Source organism: Condylura cristata, unplaced genomic scaffold (assembly GCF_000260355.1).
Source record: "Condylura cristata isolate star-nosed mole 26May11 unplaced genomic scaffold, ConCri1.0 scaffold00040, whole genome shotgun sequence".
Classification (NCBI taxonomy): domain Eukaryota; kingdom Metazoa; phylum Chordata; class Mammalia; order Eulipotyphla; family Talpidae; genus Condylura; species Condylura cristata.
In genome coordinates this window covers 1,367,617-1,390,934 of record NW_004567141.1, presented here as the reverse complement: position 1 = coordinate 1,390,934, position 23,318 = coordinate 1,367,617, and the positions used below count along the sequence as shown (strand labels likewise).

The 23,318-nt window shown below is 43.9% G+C and overlaps 1 protein-coding gene across 2 annotated transcripts in view; it reads right to left on the bottom strand.

Annotated features, from left to right (window-relative positions):
• The window catches only part of TUFT1 (tuftelin 1), a 37,881-nt gene that overhangs the window by 1,504 nt on the left and 13,059 nt on the right, over positions 1-23,318 (bottom strand). Inside the window, exons 2-12 of one of the 2 annotated variants that reach the window (XM_004693690.2) lie at positions 17,250-17,324; positions 16,769-16,870; positions 14,755-14,841; positions 14,152-14,241; positions 12,640-12,705; positions 9,432-9,545; positions 5,134-5,262; positions 4,499-4,593; positions 2,853-2,958; positions 1,490-1,573; positions 526-626 (exon numbers count right to left, since the gene is read on the bottom strand). In XM_004693690.2, the coding sequence (XP_004693747.2) occupies positions 526-626; positions 1,490-1,573; positions 2,853-2,958; positions 4,499-4,593; positions 5,134-5,262; positions 9,432-9,545; positions 12,640-12,705; positions 14,152-14,241; positions 14,755-14,841; positions 16,769-16,870; positions 17,250-17,324 (1,049 nt within the window). The remainder of the gene's footprint in view (positions 1-525; positions 627-1,489; positions 1,574-2,852; positions 2,959-4,498; positions 4,594-5,133; positions 5,263-9,431; positions 9,546-12,639; positions 12,706-14,151; positions 14,242-14,754; positions 14,842-16,768; positions 16,871-17,249; positions 17,325-23,318) is intronic. The other variant, XM_012733431.1, reaches the window with a different exon arrangement.

The window sequence follows — 23,318 nt, the reverse complement described above, 5'->3', positions numbered from 1 at the left end:
AGAGAGAGATGGAGACACTGAGGAGGGCCTTGCTGCTCCCCTTCCTGCAGACCCTCCCTCTGGCCTCCCTCGGGAATTCTCTACCTCAGCTCGGCCGACTTCCTGTTCCAAATATTTTGAAACACTCTGTCTGGTCTCTAAGAAAAGATCAGGGGCGTGGTATTTTGTATGGAGACAAGAGTGATGAAAAAGAGGGGGAGCAGTTAAGCAACTGAGACGTGGGTATAGCTGCGATTCTTCATTTTTTTCCCAAAGCCTTGGAACTTTTTGGGAGTCTCAGAAACAAAAGTCTATCTCCCTAGGAAAAGGCACACCATTCTGGCATCCAATTTCAGGGAGTTTAGAACCTCTAGCAGCTGTTACTGGCTCTGCTTTTGCTGGCTTAGAAAACAGTGCCGGCAGAGAATGTCAGCTCAGAGGTTTTGAGGATTAAGCTGGATTTGGAAGAGCCTTGCATTTGCACTGAAGTAGCTACAGCTCTGTCCTCTCCCCCACCCTTTTTCCCTGGGCCCACTCCATACACACCTGCCCAGGTTCTCCGTCTTAGCCCGGGTCTGCGTGCTAAAGTTGCCGTGACTAATCTGTTTTTCTATCAGGTGTTCCATGCGGTCATGCATCTCCAGGTTCTGTAATACAGGTCAGGAGGTTAGGACTGATCTCTTCTACCTTGCCATCTGTCACACTGACCTAGCCCACTGTGGCCTCTCCACCTCAGCGGTGACACTGCTGTCACCCCAACCATGCACGCCAGGACACACTCTCTCCTCTTCTCATCGTGCAGCAAGCTCCTTTCCTCCCGCATCTGCTCCAGCCTGCAGCAGGATGTGCTCTCAATGGCTTTGACCTGGTGTCATTTCCTCTACTTCTTTCTATACTATCTGTATATAATTTTCTTGGTCAACTGAGAGGTTTACTTGCCTGGCCTATGGGTTTGTCTACAATGTATTTTTAGGTGTTTTAAAAATACACATTTTTATCTCTAATTGGAGACTGCAAATCCCAGATGATAAACAACCCTCACTCTCATTTCTTTTACTCTCCCACACACCGGGGATCTTACAACGCTGGCTACAAAGTGATCTTCAGGTAGTCAACAGCAAGAGCTTTGAGGCTGGGTGGAAATTAGACTAAGAAATTCAGGGAGTCAGGTCCATCATCTTAGCCATGATGAAGACTCCACGTAGAGGCCTCCTCCTCCAAAAAAGCCCAGCTGCACTGTCAGCTCACATGGTCAGAAAGACAGGCTGGCTCCATGCTGCCACCACAGGGCTTGCCCCAGGCAGATGTAACTCTTCAGAAAGGGCACACCATTAACTCTCTGAACGTTCTGGAATATGTTTACTCAGTTGAACTGAGGATTCAGCCAACCATCCAGATATTCACTTCAGAGCTGCAGCTAGACAGGGCTGAGACGCCCTCAGTGACCTCTCCCTCCCTTAAAGCCGGTCTTCTCTTCCCCACGAGGTCCCCGTGGCTGCCCAGCACACACCTCTGCTTCCAGGTAGGCGATTTTCTCCTTGAGCTCCTGGATGGTGGTGTCCTTTGTCTGGACCACAGCTTTTGAATTCTGGAGCTGCAAAGATGTGGGAGACACTGAGCTCATTTTTAAATGACTCAAGACACTCATCAAACTTGGTCCTGCTGTCGCCAGGGGAAGCAGCAAAGACGAATGTACGGTTGTGGCACCTCTCACCTGACTTGCTTAGCTTTTCTATAAAAGCCGTGTTTCACTTAATAGTAAACTCTGGATATCCTAGAGGGTGTGTGGGGAGCTCCACTCTGAGCATCCAAAATTATGGATGATTCAAAAACCATTCCCTTTGATTTTGCAAATACAAATGATTTATTGATTTAAGAAGCATTTATTGAGTGTTTACTATATGACGGGTCCTTTTCTAGACAGTGGGAAATGGCAGTGAACAAAATGGAAGAACCCAAGTCTGAAGCAAATGTTCCCTTCCCATCAGAGGTCTCATGTTCCAAAACTATACCCAAATTGGCGTATCCTAAGTCAGCGACCTAAAAGCCCAGATAAGAGAAGGTCAAAATCTGCCCCAGGAACATGTAACTCTTCAGAAAGGGCACAGGTCTTACCATCGTTAACTCTCTGAACATTCTGGAATATGTTTACTCAGTTAAACTGAAGATTCAACCAACCATCCAGATAGTCTCTTCAGAGCTGCAGCTAGACAGGGCTGAGACGCCCTCAGTGACCTCTCCCTCCCTTAAAGCCGGTCTTCTCTTCCCCACGAGGTTCCCGTGGCTGCCCAGCACACACCTCTGCTTCCAGGTAGGCGATTTTACATCTTGCCCCAGGAAGATGTAACTCTTCAGAAAGGGGACAGGTCTTACCATCGTTAACTCTCTGAACGTCTGGAATATGTTTACTCAGTTGAACTGAGGATTCAGCCAACCATCCAGATAGTCACTTCAGAGAGAAGTGAGTTTACTGTGACTTAACTTATCCATTTACAAGCACTCATCAGACTGTAAGGAAAACTAACCTTTTCTTTATTTTCCCATCAGAAAGCAGAAGGCAAATGACCAAAGAAGTAGGGCAAAGGTGGAAGAAAAAAAAGCAAATCTCAATAACCTTGTCTAGTAACTGGCAGCCATAAATATTTTATGGGACACTTGTGAATATAAGCCAAGCTCCCCAGGAGAACACATAAGTAACAGCATGGACTTACCAAGAACACAGTGCTAGGCTCCAGGTGATGACTCTAGGTGGGCATTATCCAGGTCCACCTGCCAGCTATGGCTGCGAAGCTCTAGAAGCCAGGCTGACTGATGTCTCAGAACAGTATCCAAAAGCACATTAGGTAAGGCAGGTAAGAGCTGGCCCTACTTACCTGCTCTATCATTTGCCGAACTTTCCGCTGCTGGCTCTTAAGCATGTCATCTAAGTGATGGATCTTCTCCCGCAACCCAGCCACTTCCTTTTCCAGGCTAGCAGTCCTGGGAATAGAGACCAGAAGGCTGAGGCAAGAGGGAAAAAAAGCATTCTCTACCCAGTCACAGGAAAAGCCTTGGTGGTTGGGGAAGAGGCTACTGTCAGGTAGATTCCCTCTGCCTTATTCCCTGATAGGCTGCCCTCAGGAGTAGGGAACAGACACGTTAGGACATCAATTAGGAGCATCACAGAGATCGCACAGATCACCTGGTCCAAAAAAGGAAACTGAGGCTCAGAAAGGTTCTAAAACTAGAACCAATAGGTAGGCATTCCAATCAAGTGGTTCTTAGGCCAACAGAGGGAAAGACTTTATCAGTGTTAAAGTTGTAAGAAAGTAGACTGCCCTGTGTGTAAGGAGCTCCCAGAGAGAGTCAAGTGGAAGCTTGACTGTGCTGTCCTGCACTGCTGGCAGGCACTGTCTATCAAGAGGAAAATAAGGTGGGCAGTGGAAGCCCCCACATCTTCCCTAAATGTCAAACATTCTTAAATTTCCACCCTTACCTCTCCAACACTCTATTTCCCAGTCTCCTTTCATCTAGAAAATCAGCGTTAACGATGCACACATATCACCTGTCATCCCAAACCTGGGTTTTAGACTTTCAGGTCTCTAGCTTTTCCTGCTCCTTCCTCTTTCCGTGCCTGTCCAAGAGCACCGAGCACCTCTGCCATTGAGGGAGAGGGGATGCTGATATGCAAGCTGTGACGTCTGAAAGGAAGCCACAATAAGATGTCCATGCCAGACAGGCTGAGATAGAAGTTATAACAAAGGAGAGAAAACTCCCCCCTTTACTGAAGGGTGCGGGAAAGCAAGGACCATATCTGTTAATCTTGGATTTCCTTAGTCTTTGTCTGTTGAATTTTACAAGGTCCAAACCATACAATGGAGATCAGATTAACATGCTGATGTAGAATTTGTTTTACCACTTGAGATCTTATTTACTGTCAAGAGCACAAAGAATTTCCTAATTCTTAAAGGTCCACAGCAGCCCAGTCTTTGTCCTTAGGCTGCACAACTCTGGGACCTCTGCTCCTCTCTGGTCTGAGGGAATCTGCAAACTCTCCAGCCTAGAAGCCCAAGGTGAACCTATGTGCTTGCTCTCAGTTTGCAAGTTACTCTCAGTTTGCGTGGTGGGAAGTGCAGTTATCTCTTCATGAAGTGACTCCTTGCCTTTTCAGTGAGACAACCTGTGAGTGGCCTTCTGTCTCAGGGGAGGAAACCTTGGTGTGGTAACAGCATGCCCATGTCCAGCACAACCACCACATCGGTGGAGGCTTGACCAGCTCTCGCTTGATCTTGACTCTCAAACCTCAAAGCCTCTTCCTTAGGTTATTACACCATGCAAAATGACTCCCCAGAGATGGCAGCCTCCCAGCCAGTATCTCCCTGGGCAGGGCCCCACCCTGAGCCGCACAGGGTGAGTCAGCGATGGAAGATCTGACATCAGCACCAGCTTCCTCCCCGGTCTGGCCACCATGAGAGCTGTAGGCTGCTGCTCCGCCCGCCCCTCCCGGCACCCCAACCCCACAGTGAACAAGAGCCCTCACTTTTCTTGTTCTACTCGGCAGTCAGCGTGCTTGCTCCGCAGTTCCTCCAGAGCTGTCTCCCCTTCCCTGACCTTCACCAGTAAGGCCTGATGTTCCTAGACAGGTCAAAGCAAAGAAAATCTCCAGTGAAGAGATGACAACAGTTTCTGTGTTTGGGGTGAGAGGGGCACTAGAACTGGGACAACTGCCAAAGAGCAGCAGGCCAAGCTGGTTTGATGGGGTGCCCTCCCCTGTCAGGGATAACCCTTCCCACCCTTAGCACATAGAAACTTCCCAGCCTCACCCAGCTGCCTGGAGGGAGAGCCAGCCCTACATCACCCAGGCCCACCTGCCAGCTATGGTTGCCAAATCCTGAGAAACCAGGCCGAATGGCTTGTTAAGAACAGTCTTCAAAAGCCCATAAAGGGTAGCTGTACAAGGCTGACTAAAATGGAAATAGGTTCAACTCTAGTTATTGAGGGCTGAGATTAGATGAGAGAAAGAGCTTTCCTCTTCTAAAGGTTTTCCCAAGGAAGCCATGAAGTACACTTTCTGGGGCTGCTTACACAAGGGAAGCTTAGGCAACCATCTCAGTCAACCCTGGGGCGCCTTCCAGCCCAGGACGCAGAGCCCCGGGAGCAGATGCCTGCAATTACCGTCTCCATCCCTAGCAAGCGCCTCTGTAGCTCTCCAATGTCCACCTCTTTCTGCTCCACTCTGGCCTCTGCTCTCTGGAGGGCCGTGTGACTCTGCTCTGCTTCTCTTTGGTAGCGACTGAGTGTCACCTAAGACACAGGATGGGGATGTATGAGGCGGGTAGAAACAGAGCACACGTGGATAAAGCACTAGTAAAGAACCCAGGACCTTGCTTGCAGGTCCTGAGTGTCACCTAAGACACAGGATGGGGATGTATGAGGCGGGTAGAAACAGAGCACACGTGGATAAAGCACTAGTAAAGAACCTAGGACCTTGCTTGCAGGGAAGGAAGATGGGGGCAATGCCAATGAGAACACAGCCACCATTCCCCTTCACTGGGCCAGGGCCACCAGGAGACTGCAGATGAGCGGTTTCCAGGGTCCATGGGCAGAAGCTGTCAGAATTCTGCTTTAGAGACACACCTTTAACCTATAAGCACCACTTTCAAACAGCTGACTTCTTCAACACCCCAAGAGCCCTCCATTGCTACCCAAGTTTAAGCCAGTATTTCGGATCTTGTCACGTCCTTCTTTCTGTCTCCTTCTTTCTGTCCCGCTACTCCCCCACCCCCCTCACCCTCACTTCCACTAACATCACAACACAAAGGTCAAAATAGCATCTGGGAGGGGTACAGAAGCAAAATTTTGGAATGAAAAGGTAAAGTAAGAGCTTGCCTCCTTCCACAACATGTGCCCTGGCCAACTCCTAAGTATCCTTTAGGTCTCCGGTCAGGCTGCCCCTCTCCCACGCCACCCCTGGGCCTGGGCAATGGTGTGCTCGCAGGACATGCGGCTCTCCTGGCTGACAGCACAGGGTGTGCTCCCCCAGCAGACCAGCAGCTTCATCAAGCGAATGGAAGGGCTGCTCATTAGTCAGCCCTTTTCTTCTACAACTAAAAGTCAACTGACCTATTCAAGGCTACAGAGCTAGAGCATGATGAAGCCAGTGCACTTCAAAATCCTTGCACAGCTCCTTTGTTACCCCACACTGACTCCTCAATCACTTACTCTGGAGAGCCTCCCTGCTCCTGGGAAAATGGCACAGCGGTAGCCAGTTTGTCGGGCTCCTCCCAAAGTCAGACTCAGGGAGGAGAGAATGAAATGCACGATGATGTGTGAAGAGACGTGTCCATGCTGCACACTGGCCCGTCCAGGGCAAGCCTGCTGCAGATCCTTCCTGCCAGCAAGCAGCCAGCAGGCCGGACCCATGCTGCACGCGGGCTGCTTTCATGGTAATTGAAAGCCTTGTTCTTCCTACCCTCAGGTTCAGAATAGCAGACCAGAGAGTCTAATTCCCTATGAGAGATGAAGAAAAACCTGCAAATTCCCATACAGCCTTGGGATAGGCCAGCCTCCTGGGCAGGAACTTAAAAACAAGGCCTTTTGTTTGTGTAGTTAAACACTACACCCAGGTTGACAGATGCTGGGCGCACAACTGTAACAGCCATCAGCTAATCCTCGCACCCTGTGCAGAATTACAAGGGAAAAATAAAACACCCCTGCCTTTGGGGACATCTGTCCCTATACCTCCAGTTGGCCCTGCCCTAAGGACGCTCTTACAAAAGGGTATGCCAACTTGTACCAAAGTGGCACAACCCAAGAGGCATCATCCCTGTAGGTGGGTGCTGAGGATGTGGGCTTCAAAGGCAGCCCTTCCCAAAAGACAGGGGACCAGGGCCACAGCTGTCTGGGGCATTCTGGCCTTTGGCATTTTACTCAGAGCACTTTTGCCCAAGCTCTGAAAGGCCAAGCCAGCAGAGCCCTCTCTGGTCAAAACTGAGGACTTCATAATGCCTCTCAAGGCAAACATTTCTTTCCAAAATTCACAGTCTGGTCCATGGTCCAGCCTCAACCTCTGCTTCCTCCTGTTCTGTAGGGAAGAACGGGCCCCCATTCTGATATATCACCAACCAAGTGTCCCAAACTGTGGAATGTGAAATCACTGCAGCAACTACCTCCCTCAGCAGACTTCTTTACCACACAGATACTTTGTTCTGAGACCAGACTAATCTTAGGATTGCCCTAAGTCCAAACTATTCAGGGCAGGAGAGCTTGTGTGGCAAGCTGATCACAAATAAAAAAATACAGGGAATCTTGTATCTATAAAGTGCTTTTGAGTGATAAACGTGTATATTTGGCACCTCACTCGTTCTGCCTACTGACTGGAGAGGTGTAATTCATGACTTCTTTTAACAGAAGTGTTAAGACTGATACTTCAGGAGGGTAAAGCACTGGCTCCAATAAGACCGACTAATCTAGGGGCAGTTGATGGGTCTCAGGGTGAGTCTTCTTCCTTCCAATCTTCTCCAACAGTCTTTCTAGTCCCGTGAAAGAGAAGAGTTCAGGCTGGCCTTCTTTCCACCAGCTCCCGGCATGCCTGGGCAGGATATAATCCTATCATTACATGTTTATGACCTAAAAAATACTTTCCATGTGGATGAACAACAGCAGATAACAGATGGTTCATCTCACACAGAGTAATTTAAAAGACTGCCAAACTCTCCTGCCCACTTGGGCCTATGCAGGGGCCTCTCTTTTTCTTTCTCCTTTTCCTAACAAATCTGCCCTTTCAAAATGTAAAAAAAAAAAAGGGTAAGATTTTAAAAAAGTAAAAAACGGACAGTGTTTTCACCCAGTGTACCTTCATTTTATTTTTGAAAAGATTTATTTATTTATGCATATAAGAACTGGGGTACAGCTGTTAAGGGGAAGGATGTCCTAAAGGAACTCTGCAGCGTTTTATGGACTCCAAGCCCTACTCCTGAGACTGGAAACTACAACTCCCAGCAGCACTAGGGAGAGAACTGTGAGGAGCAAAGGGCGGAGCTAAGCAGGCATTCTGGGACTCTTGCTCTAGAAACTGTTCTCTGTTCTCTGACCGAGAACCACAACTCAGGGCTTTTAGTTAGTTTGTTACCAGAGCTCCAAGTCGGCTGAGCTGGTAAGATATTCCAGTTACTTTGTATCCCGCTCTCTTTCCCTGGGTTGTTTCCTTTTCTTTTCCCCTTTTGTAAATAAACCTATTGACCCTTTTGTCTGCAGTATAACTGAACTTTAAGTGTGTGGATGAGGCCCCACAGACAGGCGGCCCAGTTCACACTGAGGTGCCCTGTAACACAGTCAGGAATACTAGGGTGGGTGAGAAGATTCACCAGATACAGAGTGGGAAGCAACAGGCAGATGGACTGAAACAAACTGCTGAGGAGAGCAGCAGGTCAGACAGGTGAGATCTGCCACACCATGTGGGTCAGCATCCTGGCTGGGGATCGAACTTGTGAAGAAGTGACTTGGGATAGCCTTGCAGTGCTGCGCTTTAACCCACTGTGCCACCAGGGAGGGCCCCCATGCCTCCATTTTGTACTTTAAGAAGTTTTCTGGAAAGTGTGGACAACCTCACACACTTTAATAATGGGGAGCCTTCACTCTCTCTTTATAGGCTTTTATATTTTTTATAGGCTTTTCTATTTTTAAAATCTTCTATAATAAACTAGTATTGTATCGCCTTTATAACTGTAATTGAGGGACTCATTCAAGGTCACAGAGTTCTGCGTGGTGAAGCCAAGACTAGGCCTAGTCACCTCAGTACACGGGCACAGCTTTAGTGACAATAGCACCAGCTCTTCCACTCACCCTGACAAGGTGCCCACCGGGGATGCACAGCCAACTTGACAGCAACAATCCCAGCCTACTTGGTGCCCGCAGCTCAAGCAGTGTTATTGTGGCACTTCCAGAAATTATTTTTAAATGACCTGCCCCAGACCTGCCCCACCATACAACTTCAACAGGGCTGATAACCAAGAGCTGATGTTGGAATGATGGGCCAGCCTCAGACAACAAGAACTGTAACTCTCCATGAGAAGGAAAAGCAGGCAGGAGGTAACCAGGCCTCAAAGCCTAATCTGTCTAGTTGATGACACCCACCATAAAGGTAAGTCCAGAGGCTTCCCTGGTGGTGCAGGTGTTAAAAGACAGTGTGGTCAAGCTGTTGCTAGCCACTGACTCACACGGAACAACAGACCTCTCTTGTCCTACCTGCTGCTCCTCTCAGCATTTCAGTAAAGCCACCTGTTCTGTTCCCTACTCTGTCTCTGGTGAATCCTCTCACCCCCTGCACCTCTGGCCTGTACCGCAGTCCTTGTATGCATAAATAAATAAATCTTAAAAAGAAAAATAGATGTGAGTCCTGCAGATAAAGTCATTGGCACCTGCACCCAGGAGCCCAAGCCCTGGGGCACCTTCACTCCAATTCTAAATCTCACCTCAAAAGCCACACGATCTGACTGGTGCTTCCACTCAGCCTCCTTCAGTTTGGTGAGCAAGTCTAGTACGGTCTTCCTCAAGCTCTCGGCATCTTCATTCATATAGGTGTCCACCTACAGCCACGTCAGGAAAGGGAAGGTGAGTCACTTGTCTTCAGTGCAGTAAGAACGTGGGTGCACACAAACGGGTTTGACCCATCTTGTCCATTCACAAGGGCAGATGTGCTGAATTACTCATTTGAAAGCATTCTCTCTTCAAGAACTCTACTAGTCTTACAATACCCGATAATCCTAGGACACACTCAGTATCTAATGAGTTCTTATACATGTGAGGACATCTAATGTGTTCTTACACATGGATCCAGTGAATAGGGACATTTGTGTGTCCTCCTTGCATGTTCCATCAGACCAGAAGTCTGCAGCAGAGACCACATTCCCCTTTGGACTACGCTTCCCTAAGAGCAGAAGCGGGGCCACCCCACCCTGAGGGGAGCATCCCAAAGGCCTGCCTTTTGTTTTCTGCACCTAGCGCAGAGATTAGTGCATGAAGAATTCCTGATGGGTGAGTAGGTTTAGGGCAAAAGAACCCAGTAAGTCCAGTTATCTGATTCGATGTAGGAAAAGGTGTCTCAGCGGGTTATTTTGAGTCTCACACCTGGACACACCCAGTTGTGGGTGGGTGATTAGGGCTGAAATGGCTTGTAGGGTCTCGCCCCCCTCTGCGCACAGGCACCAGACACTGCAGTTACCAGTTCCCTGTGAGTGACAGAAAATTCTGTCTCGCACAGTGGGAAGCTGTAGCACCTACAAGCCTGAGCACGGGGCTCTCAGTTGAAGGAGGGCGGCAGGGTCGCTGTGCTGTCTTGTTACAAATCCTGTAGGCTGTTTGTCTATCGGTAAAGCAGGAAGAAAAGTCTCCTCACCACACCTTGCCTTACAGGCTGCCTCAAAAGGAAGATAATATCCAGTAGGGCTTGGAGCCCTAGTGGAAAGAAGCCAAACAGATAATACCAGGTGTTATTACAACTTGTTACCAACAGCATATTTGCCAAATATAATGATTCGGGGGGAAGGGAACCATCCAAAGTGCACGTCTTGGTAAGTGGCTAGAATCCCAAGCTCCCAATCTCCCGTTCTGTATGTTATCTGGTCAGTTCTCCTGTTTGTGCACTGAGGCTACTGGGCAGGTGAGAATGCTGTGGAAGGCCCCTGCAGCAGAACTGTGATGTTTAAGAGAGGTTCTCGTAAGATTTTTTTAATCACCTGGAATGTTTTTATGATGTACTTATGAAGAGAAAAAAATCTTTACAAGTCGGGGTAGTAGATAACGAACTAGACTTTAACACAGTAACACAAAGTCTAAGTATATGGTGTTGCATCAAAAGGAAAAAAAAACAAAGACAACACAGGTCCATTATGAAAATTGAAAGTGTACGTGACAGATGTATTTAAATCATACACTGCAGATGCTGGAGTGGGGTGGGAGTAACACCAACGAGACCTTGATGAGATCAGTGGTGAGAGTGGCTGATCTCTCACCACTGAGAGATCAGTGGTGAGGCAGTGATGGCAGGTCTCATTCAACTGTGCATATGTGGGCCAAAAAACCCAACCAAACTAACACATACACAGAAACGCTACGTACACACAATCTCAATACTGTAAATAAGATTTCATTAGTGGAACCAAAGGAAATTTCACCAAGCTCTGTTTTTTTCTTTGGGGAAGTTCCAGTGCAATTCCTTCCCTTCACTTTCCTGTTTCTGAACGTCCAAATTTTCTACAATGAGATTTTTTTTTTTGTATTTCATCCATCCGTCCATATTTGTCAATTTGTCTCAACAAAGTGGGAAAAGATAAAATGAAAACAAACATGGCTATTCAAAGGTCTATTCAAAGGTCTGAGATAGATCTATAGGTATTAATGTGGAAAGAAGGCTGTAATATAATCTTTTGTTGAAAAGTATTTTTGTTGTTGCTGAAAAATATTAAGGGCCCTCTCTGGTGGTACAATAGGTTAAAGTGAAGCACTGTGAAGCTATCCCCAGCCACTGCAGCATGAGTTTGATCTCCAGCCAGGAAGGTAACCCTGTGGCAGCAGACCTGTCCACTGCTCCCCTCAGCAGTGTATTTCAGTAGGTCCACCAGTTCTGCCCCCCACTCTGTCTCTAGTGACTCCTCCCATCCCCTGCACCTATGATTGTACCCCAGTTCTTGTACGCATAAAAAATCTTTAAAAAGAAAAAATTAAGCAATGAATAATATATTTACCATGACCCTGTATTTGTGAAAAGTATGTTCATATTACATAGATATGTTTGAATATGTATATAGAGTACATACAGTATTTGTGTATAGATTTGATGTATGCACATACGGCATTCAAATAAGGTTGTCTGTGTACAGAGGACATTAGAACACTGGTACTCAACTTTCACTAAGCGAATCTTTAAATGACTGTTAGTATCACCTGAAGAGGCCAGGCACCAGATCAATAAAATAACACTATCTGGGGACAGCACACAGGCATGGTGTCCTTAAGTGCTTCCAGGGCCACTCCAATGGGCAGCCAAGCCTGAGAAGCACTCCTCTGAAAGGATCCACCCATTTAACCTGTTAACAGTGGATACTCCCAGGGAGTGAGGCTGGGAAGAAGAATCTCTGCTTTTTCTGTTTTTCCACTGTTTGAAACTTTACCAAATTTTATACAAGTACATGCCTCTTATATTAAGTGCAAGAAAGCAAACAAAAGACAAAAGGCCCAGGAAGGAGTGTTCCTCTGGCTGAGCAATAGTCATCTTTTCGCTGCTACTGTTAAAAGTATGAAAGTGCCAAGTCCAGTAATGACCGAGACCCAAGTCTGATGTAAAAGCAAAAGCAAAGTGAACCTTTACTAGCTAGCTCGAGCTAGGGTCCGACGCAGCAGATGCTCCTTGGGAGGGAAGGACCCCAGCTTCTTAAAGTTATGGGTTTATAAAGGCATTCTGGAGGGGCTAGGCAGTCACAAGTCCCTGCTTGCTGGATGCCTGGTAAAGTAACAGTTAGATCCTGGAACATTTACTCCAGGAGAGATCGAAATTTATCTTTGGGCAACAGTTTTAGCAAGTTTCACTGGCCTTCTGACCTTCACATTGCTTATCTTTGAGTAACAGTTTTAGAACATTTTTACTGGCCTTCTGGCCTTTGCATTCCTCTACAAACTACCTACCTCAGGTGGGTGGTCATACGGGCCTGTAGGACTTTGACTAAAGCCATTTGGCTTTTCCAGCACCACCTGCTCAAAGAAAAATAAAATTGGTAGTTAAAACGGGCCAAAGCAACCAAGTTTGAAACATTCTCTTAAGACCTCAAATCTTAGAAAGTGAGGGAGTGGGAAAAGGTGAGGAGGAGGCGGGGGAAGAGTTGAGGAGGAAAGAAGAGGGCGGGAAGGGAGGGATAGAGAGGCAGAGTTCAAGGAAGAAGACAGGAGGGAGGGGAGGGTTGGGGAGAGGATGAAATAAGGCGGTCCAGTGCTCTGTGGGGAAATGGGGCGGAGAGGAGAGAAACATTTGCAGCCTTGGGAAGAGGGACTACCCTAGCTTTGTAGGGGAGATGAAGGAAACCTCAGGCTAAAGCCTCTAAGCAGCCTGGAAAATAAGCAGACCCACTCTTGATAGCCCAGGGAATACAAGCAGCTGCTTGCCACAGAGTGTCCCTTGTCCTTTCAGAGTCCTGACAAAGTTTAACAAATCATAAATCAAAAAGAATATAAATCCAAAGAAGAGGTACCTGTAATTCTTTTTAACCCAAAACCTGATTATTCTGCAGGAGGGTTAGTTTGTGCTAACAAAAGGCCAGGACCTTTGAGTCAGTCTCTTCTGCCACCTGGCAAAGCGCCTCCGACTAGCCAGATGAGCTCAAGCAGTGAAAGTCTGACTTTCAGTCAAGCAAAATGAATTGGGACAGGTTGCCACACAAGCCAAGTACACACCCAAAAGCCAGAGAAACTCTGTTACATCAGCTTCACACTGGCCACACAGGCCACTGCTCCCCTGGTAAATGCTAGAGAAAGCCTACCCCACACAAACCAACTGCAAGTAAGAGAGATTCAACCCAGAAGTCAAAGGTGGATCACGGCAGAGATCGTTCTGCTCTCCCGAGAACACTTCTATTTTAGTGAAGCAAGATCCCAGGATTATCCATTCCAAAGGACTTCTCCAGTCAGTTCAGTCTAATGAACTTTTTCTGATGATTTCCGCATTCCAGACCCTCTGCTGGAGGACTGGGGGTACAGAGACAAGGGGTGAAGCCTTGAGGAGCTTCCCATCCCAGGCAGAGAGTTACACACACCTAACAGAGGAGGGCCGAGAGTTCTAGTTTATACTACAGGTGTCACCCAAATGATGCAAAATCAACTTATGAGAAGTTTGGATTTACACATGGTTCTTGGTTTCACAAGACTTTGTATTACAAGAAGATTGAGCACAGAATCCTCAATCTCTGTGAACTTTTATGTCTATAAATTCCATAAATATTTACTTGTAGAAAAGCTGACGTAATTCAAGCAAGAGCTCTGCTGCTGGAGAGCCCTGCCAAGGTTGTGAGTGCCCAGCACAGCCTAGTGCCCTTTTCTCCTGTTAGTATTGTTAGATTCACCACCCACTGGGTGACAGCTAGATGGGACTGGCTAGCTCAGCCCCACCTCCTCAGTGGGGACCCAGCAGGGACCATTTCTTATTACCTGTATCTCCTGTTGATGAAAAGAATCTCCTGGATCTCTATCGAGCTTGCTACTTATGTCTTCCCGAAGCTTCTGCAGGCAGTTCCTGGCCTGGGAGAGGAAGGCAAGAGACTTTAGCTTTGGTGTAGGGCAAGAGAGCACACCAACTATCCAGCACTCCATACTCCTGTGAGCCCCCCACTGCTCTACACACAGCTGGAGAGAATGGATCCAAGCCAAGTGGGGGTCAGTCCAATCCCTCCTACACAAGCAACCCCTGCCCTGATCAAGCTAAATGTTTTATTAGTTATAGGTGACAGGTGTCAAGGAGAAACGAGCCAGGGAGAAGGTTAGGAAAACTTGAGGAAGGGAGGCTGGCAATTTTAGATGGCTAGGGGAAAGCATTAGGTACATGGTATTAATTTGTTAATTAAAGGATAGGTTGATTAATTAAAGAGCTAAAAATGGTATTTGATGCAGGACAGAGCATGGTGGTACTTTGGAGATATGGGAGCAGACAGGAAAAAATAGGAACCCACCGAAAATGGAAGGGAACCCCTCCCCCCGCAAAAGTAAGTTTAAGAAAAATGATCCTGGTCATTCTGTAAAGGGAGGGATTCCCACCTCCTGGATATACTGGACCTCACTCTTCAGTTGATGAATATTCTTCTCATGGATCATCTTATCTCCAGACCTCCCCTTCAAGTACACCTGAAGTAAGGAAGATAGCACTATTTTGTTATGACAGCTTATGAAATTAATTCCATGACCACAGTCAGCCTGGCATGACAGTAAATATATTACCATCTTTCTGGGTAGCAAGTTGGTCATTCAAATTAGAAAATTTAAAAACTGTATTTACTCTTTGACCTGTGGGAATTTATCCCAATGAAATATACTTAGTTCAACTGGCAAAAACATTTACCTGTATACTGGTAAACTGATAGGTAAGGGCTGTAAAAGCTATTACACATTTTTCTCTGTATACCACACTTAAAAACTTTTTGCAGTTCAGAAAACCTTGGATTTTGCTTGCATTTTATATCACATATAGTAACATATATATGTAACATATGTTAGTAACATATATATGTTCAGCATAATGTTTCTGGCAGCAAACAGACAAAATGTTCAACAACAGGCAATTAATTAAATAAATTATGGCATGTCTATAATAGATACTAAAGAGTACGTCAAATGCCACATATTTACATTATGGACAGAGATATGATAAACTACCACTAAAGTGGGAGGGGGCGCAAATGAAGAATATATAGTAGAATTTAAATTTTTCACAGAATATATCATGTATAGAAAGAAAAATGTCTGAGAGGACACACAATAAAAGTAACCAATGATTACACTGATAGAATTATGAGCCATAACATGACTTTGAGTAAGAACAAGAAATTAAAGGATTCAGATTGAGAAGGAGGAAGTCAAATTAATTTGACTTGCAGGTGATATGACCACCATATACCGACTATCCTAAGGAATCCACTAAAAAACTATTAGAACAAATAATGAGGTTCAGCAAAGTTGCAGGATATAAGGTCAATATACAAAAACTACTTGTATTTCTACAATGTGTTTCTGCAAAGTGCTAACCAAGGGGGAAATCTGCATGTAAAAAGATGGTCAATATTATTAAGGAAATGCAAATCAAAACCACAAGATGCCACTTCATATCAGCCAGGGAGGCTATCATCAAAAAGATGGATTCATAACAAGGGTTGCTAAGGATATAGAGAAATTGGAACTCCCTCATACATTACTGGTGGGAATATAAATGGAGCAGATGCTTTGGGAAACAGTCTGGTAGTTCCTCAAAAGATTAAATACAGAGTTACCATAAACGTAACAATTCCACTCCTAAATGTATGCCAAGAAATTAAAAACATATGTTCACACAGAAGTTTATACATGAATATTCATAACAGCATTATTCATAATAGCCAGAAAGTAAAAACAATCCAAATGCCCACAAACTAATGAATAGGTAACAAAACGTGGCATATACATTCAAGGTAATATTATTCAGCCATAAAAAGGATTAAGTACCGACATACATTACAAATGGCTGAAGCTGGACATTATTATTTTAAGTGAAAAAAAGTTAGATACTAGAGACCACATGTGTATGATTCCCCTTACATGAAATGTCTAGAAAAGGCAAAGTCATAGAGACTGAAAGTGGGTTGGTGACTGCCAGCTGAGTGGAGTGACTGAAGAACTAACAGTGTTGTACAACTCCATGAATGTACTAAAAATCACTACTTGTACATGTCTGAGTTGACTGTATGCTATGTGACTTATGTTTAAAAAAGCTGTTTTTAGAACAAAGTAAGTTGGGTGACACCCCCTTTACCTCCCACCTCCACAACCTCCAACTGGCAAACAAGGAGCGTGAATAGGCACCCAGGCAGGTTGTGCCACCATGCCTAGGCCGGAGTGGGTCACACCAAAGTCATGGCATGCTGATGTTAACTAGGGTTTTTCCAGGAGGGCAAAGAACCAGCATTACAGATTTGGTTCTTCCAAGTCAAAACACAAGCTCCTTCAGGAAAACCAGTTGCTCCCTTCATGTTTGCAGAGAAGAGCGGAGAAGAAAAGGTGGTGGTGAACTGAGCATACTTACCTTAATGATTTCCTCATGTCCATCGTTGGACTCTACCAGTTCTGAGGCCAGAGAATGACCAGTTGAGTAGCCGGACACCATGGCATAGGTCTTCCTGCCAGCCTGAGAGAGAGGCAGAGAGACTCAGAAATCACACAAAGTCCAGAACTTCGGCCTCTTCACCAATGCATAAACCTGCGCCTCAAGAGACTTGAAGATTAGCAGAATTTCCCCTCCAAGACTTCATCTCAGGATCTCTACCAGAAGTTACACAGTAGCAAGAACATCAGACTGGGAAAATTAGTAGAAATGTGGATAGTTTTCATTTTAGTGGAGGTCTCCCATTCCCCGAAGTGGTGCATATGCTGAGGTTAGCAAGGTGTTTGAAAGGAGGCGCTCCCAAGTTCACAGCAGCAAAGGTGGCTCCAGCAGTCAGGGGTGAGCGTCAATAGCAAGGAAGAATTGGTTGAGGGGAGGCCTCACCCAGCAGGAACCTCAATACCTTCTGGGCTATGTGTTCAAGTTCCTCTCCTGTCAGTTCACTCTGGAGAGTCAGTCTGAGAATGTCCACGCTGCCCTAGTAATGACAATGACAGCAACAGTAACCCCTTACGTTATAATCTACTATTGGTACAGGTGAACTTTTGCTGAAACTATGAGTGGGCCTTATTATCACCATCTCAGACACAAAAAGCTGAGGTCCAGAGAGGTGACATTAGCTTGCCCAACATCAGGTCTCTCTTGAATGGTGGGATGTCTCTGGGGCCTCTGACAGTGCTCTTCACATTGCAGAGAGATTACCCAGCAGGCTATCCCATGCAGCTTGAGAGGGGAGGAAGCATGTTCCTTGGTCTCCCCTTCCCCAAGCTGAAGAGGGCAATCTTGGATTGCTCATCCCCTACTCAGAATTTCTGCACCTGACAGCCAACCAGGAAGTTCACTGATGCACTTTACAAGCCCGAGATATCTTTCCTTAACAAAACCACCATTTCTATCTAGCTACACTGACATTATCCAAATAAAAGCAGGCCAAGACAATAGTATTTATTTAGACAGCAGCCTACCTTCAAAGGAAGAACCAGGTTTTCTTTCATAACTCAACAGCTAAATACACAGCCTAAGTGGAAAAATGTGGTAAGAGGGAAATGTAGGGGGGCTGGATATCTGGGGACATACAGCATGGGCAGGATCAAAAAGGCAGGGTAGGCCAAACCCTGCTAATAACCTATAGAGATGGATGAAGAGCCCAGACATTTTGATCCCCTGGCTCCCACTTGAAAAATGAGAGGCTGGACTAAGCAAAACTGATCCTTGAACTATGCAAGGGTGGGGAGAAGGTGGAGGCAAGTTAGGGGTACTCATTGCTGACCCCCAACTGCTGTATACAGTTTTAAATCCAAGTATATTTATAGTCAGTACTTAGAATCTGCAGGTTCACTAAGTGATAGCTGTGTTGAATCAGAGCCTAACAGTTAACCCCTTGTGGGAGTATACACCTTTCCCAGGCAACAGGAAAAACAGGAAAGGCAGTGATGAGTTATCCAAAGATGAAAGTGATCTTAATGTCATCTGCTCATCCGCTGTCTTGAAGCCCAGCAGGATAAAGGCCATTCTATCCTTAACATGTTTTAAGAATCCCTCCTAATCTTCCAAGGGAGGAACGGCATCTGCCCAGGGAGATGGTCAGTTTCCCTGACAGGCAATACTCCCTACACAAGAAGGAGCAAGTCAGCCTCCGCAGTGAGAATACTACCATCCAACCAAAAATGGGTTTTTGTTATTGTTGAAGATTAACTGAAAATACATGATGGTTATTCTCTGCAATGCGTAAGGAAATACTCAAAGCCTTCTCCTAGTTCTCAGAATAAACCCAAATTTCGGATAGAAGATACTCCCACAACTGTCCGTTAGCCTTCCCAATCTTGACAATGTAATCAGTTTTACAAAAACACTTAATTCCTATAAAATAAATGTCAGACCCAAAGGTGGCATTTAAGGCTCTCAACAGCCAGATCCGAAGGTGGTATTAAAGGCTCTCAACAATCTGTGTCAATTCAGCTATCTTGTTACTGCCCCTCCAAGCCCACCCCCTCCAATATGTCATTTGTCCTACCACTTCAGTGCCTTTGTTTTCTGCATTTCCTTTGTCTTAAGTGTCCTTTCTTCCTGTATTCATCTGGGGTATCTGCAAGTCCCTCAAGAGTCATATTCAAGTGTCACATCTTCCATGACGTTTCCTTATACCCAGTGGGCAGTTCGTCCTCCCCGCCCTGAGCTCCCTTAGCATCACAGGGCCTCCTGTGGCACCTGCCTCTCCATTACTTGTGTTCCATGAGGATTTGCCCCTTTTGACTGCTAATTCCTTGATGGCTGTTGTCATAGCCCTTAACACAGTATTCTCTGAATACTCCATGACACCCCAAGGTGTTACAAAGAAAGAAGAGGAAATTATTTCAAAATTGCCAGAGTGACTGCCAGCTCTTTCCCTCCAGAACAAAAGCATGCACTTCGATTAAAACACTTCCCCATAGCTACAGGCAACTGGGGAAAGCTGGGGCAACAAAGGAATTAGCCAGTGAAGATCAAGTCTGGTCATTGCATAAACCCAGACACTTTTAACTGGAAGAGCATAGATAGCTAGGCTTAGTTGGAGCCTAGACAGGTCATTTTAGCAACTCAAGTTAACACAGATGTAGAGGAGAAAGAGGACAATTTGAAAAGCACTCAAGGAAATAATAGCTGAAACCACTTTCCAAATGTGGCAAAAGATATAAACCTACAGAACTGAGCAACACCACAGAGGGCAAAACCAAAATTCTTTATATATATATATAAAACAGTTTATTTTTACATCATTTTGCACATTTTTTTTCCATCTTAATTGTAATCCCATCACCGAGCAAAATTCTTGCCACATATATCACAATTAAACTTCTGATAACAACACAGGAAAAATCTTGAAAGCAGCCAGCGAAAAATGCCTCATTTATAGGGGGAAAACTATTTGGGGGGGAAAAATAAAAGATTTCTCATCAGAAACTAAAAAGGCTAGAAAATCGCTTACTATTTTTCAAATACTGAAATAAAGCTTCTAACTGATAATCCCATACCCAGGAAAAATATACTTCAGGAATGAGGATGAAATCAAGGTGTTTTCAGGTAAAGAAAAACCAAAAGAATTTCTTACTAATAGACCAATACTAAAAAAATGACTTTGAAATTTCTCTAAACAGAAAGGAATCTTAATAACAAGAAATTGTGGAACATTAGGAAGATAGAAAACAACCTGGATAGTAAAAATGTGGATAAATACAATAGACTTTCTCTTTACTCAAGTTTTCTAAATCATGATTGGTGGTTGAATTTAAAATAATAATATTGTCTGATATGGTCTTAAATCTACACACTTCAGAGAACTGCATATAGAGGAAATATTTATATTAGTTATATTATAGATGGGAGCAAATAAAGTGATGCAAATTATGTACTTCACTCAAATTGCTAAAATGACACCACCAGTAGATTGTGGTAAATTACATGTATATAATGTAATACCTAGAGCAATTATTACAAAGTCTATACAAAGAAGTAACACTCAAAATACTATAAATGAATCAAAATGGATTCTTAAATTGTTCAAGGAACCCACAGAAAGGCAGGGGAAATAAAACAAAAATGAAAATTAGAATAATCAAAACAAAAATTAAAGTGGCAAATTTACTACTTCAATAATTACATTAAATGTACATGATCTAAATATACTAATTTAAAAAAACAAGGGTAGGCAGAATAGATTCAAAAGCATGACTCAATATATGCTGCTCTATAGAAACACTCTTTAAATATAAATACATAGATAAGTTGAAAGAAACATAGATCATGCTAATATTCATGAAAGGAAAGCAGGAATAGCTATATTAATATTAGATAAAGCAGAATTCAGAGCAAAGAATTATCAGAGGTAGAGGGGGACATTATATAATGTAAAAGGGTCAATCAACAAACCCCAAATGTATATATACACCAAACAATAAAGCTGTAAAATGTGTTAAGCAAGAACTGCTACAAATGAAGAGAGAAATATATGGTCACAATTATAGTTGCAGAAATCAACACATGTAGAACACTCCATCCAACAACAGCAGAAAACACATTCTTTTCATATACCTCCAGAACATACCCTAAGATAAATCCTAATCTGGGCCATAAAGTAGCCCTTAACTCATTTCAAAGAACTGAAATCATAGAGTATGTTCATCTGCCCATAATGGAATCAAACTAAAAGTAAAGAGAAGAAAACAGGAAAATTTATAAACACTATGAAACTCAACAACCTACTTCTGAATAATCCTTGAATCAAAAAGTAATTCTGAAGGGAAACAAGAGATCATTGAACTGAATAAAAATGAAAAAAACAAAATGTCAAACTCTGTGGGACATAGTCAAAGCAATCCTGAGAAATTCATAGCACATATTAAGGAAAAGGTTGGGGGTAGAGGTGGGGAGGAAGGTCTCAAATCAATAATTTAAGCTCTCGTAAGAATTTAGAAAAAGAACTAAACCCAAAACAAGCAGAAGGAAGGAATTAATAAAGAACAGAAATAAATAGTTCATAGAAAAAGTAAAAAAAAAAAATCAATGAAACAAAGATCTAGTTCTTTGAAAAGATAGATAAAACTGATTAACCTCGGCCCTCCCTGGTGGCGCAGCGGGTTAAAGCACTGCACTGAGAAGCTAAAGCCACTTCCGCATGAGTTCAAATCCCGCCTGCCCCGGAGGAGACCACATGGCGAGGCAGACCCCTCCTGGCCCGCCCACTGCTCCCCTCAGCAGTGTACTTCGCGTGCATCTGCCTGTTCTGCTCCCCGCTCTGTCTCTGGTGAAGCCTCTCACCGCCCCTGAGCCTCTGGCCTGTACCCCAGTTCTGTATGTACAAATAAATAAATCTTTTAAAAAAAAAAAAAAAACTGATTAACCTCTAGCAAGACTGACAAAAATTAAAGGGAAAGACACAAATCACCAGTATCTGGGATGAAAAAGGAAATATCTACAGACTCTGCAAGGTCTGAAAAGGAGTAGGCAACACTCTGAATAACTCTATGAACATAAATTTAATAATTTAGACAAAATAACTAAACCCTTGACAAACACAAATTACCTTAATTTACCTGCTGTGAATAGGTAATATGAATAGCTTTATAATTTCTGGGGTATTAAATTTATAATTTAAAAACCTCTAAAAAGAAATATTCAGGTCCAGATGATTCCACCAGATAATTCTATCATTTTTTTTAAATAGCACCAATTGTATTGCTATACAGTATTTTTATTCAATAACTTAAGCTCTCACAAGAATTTAGAAAAAGAACAAACTAAACCCAAAACAAGCAGAAGGAAGGAATTAATAAAGAACAGAAATAAATAGTTCACAAAAAAAGAATGTAGAAGCTAGTCTTTTCCTGGTCCCAAAACCAGACAAACACAACAACAAAAATAAAGAAAACTATAAATCAATGTCTCTCATAAGTATAGTCTTTTCCCCAATATTTTGTTAGAACATAAGTAAAAAACATAAAAAGACATTTCACTGAGAAAGATATACAGACAGCAAATAAGTACATAAAAGGATGTTCAACACCATTAGTCATTCGGGAAACACAAGTTAAACCACAGTAAGCCACCACTACATACACATCAGAATGGCTAAAACAAAAAATGGCAACACCACCAAATGCTGCCAAGAATACCAAGATACCAGATCACTCATACACACTGGTGGTAGTCTAAAGCAACAGCCATGCTGAAAAAGTTTGGTGGATTGCTTCATACTGCTGTTCTTTAACCCACTGCACCACCAGGATGGCCCCAAACTTGTACTTTAACAGCTTTACAATACCCCAAACTAGAAACAACCTGGATGTCCTTCAATGGGTGAATGATTAAGCTGTGGTATATCCATGGAGTATTTACTACTCAGCAATAAAAAGGCACAAATTACTGATGCATAACAGAACAAAATACTGAGGCAACAGCATAAATGATGCCAAGTTAAAGAAGGTAATCACAAAGGCTACAGACTGTATGATTCCACTTACGTAAGGTTCCTGAAATAACAAAATTGTAGCCACAGAGAACAGGTTAATGATTGCCAGGATTAAGGAGTAGACAGGGGCAGGAAGGACATGGGTGTGGCTCCATATGGGAAACTTGGATTATTTTTGGCTGACAGGAATATTCTGTATCTTAATTGTACTAACAGCAAATTTGGTTTGTGATAGTGTACTATCATTTTTGCAAAAGCTACCGAAGAGGAAAACTAAGTATAGGACACAGGGGCTCTCTATTTCTTATGACTGCATGTAACTCTTCTACAATTATCTTCAAAAAAGAAAAAAAAAAAAAGAGGCAATACTTTCAAGGACAAAAAAATTAAAAAATATAATGAAGAAAATAAGCACATATAAACTTACTATTTAAAAATAACCATTATATGGACCAGGCGAGAAAATAACAAAAATAATGAACAACCATAGACCAGAGACATTCTGTGGGGGTGGAGTGGGGAATGGGA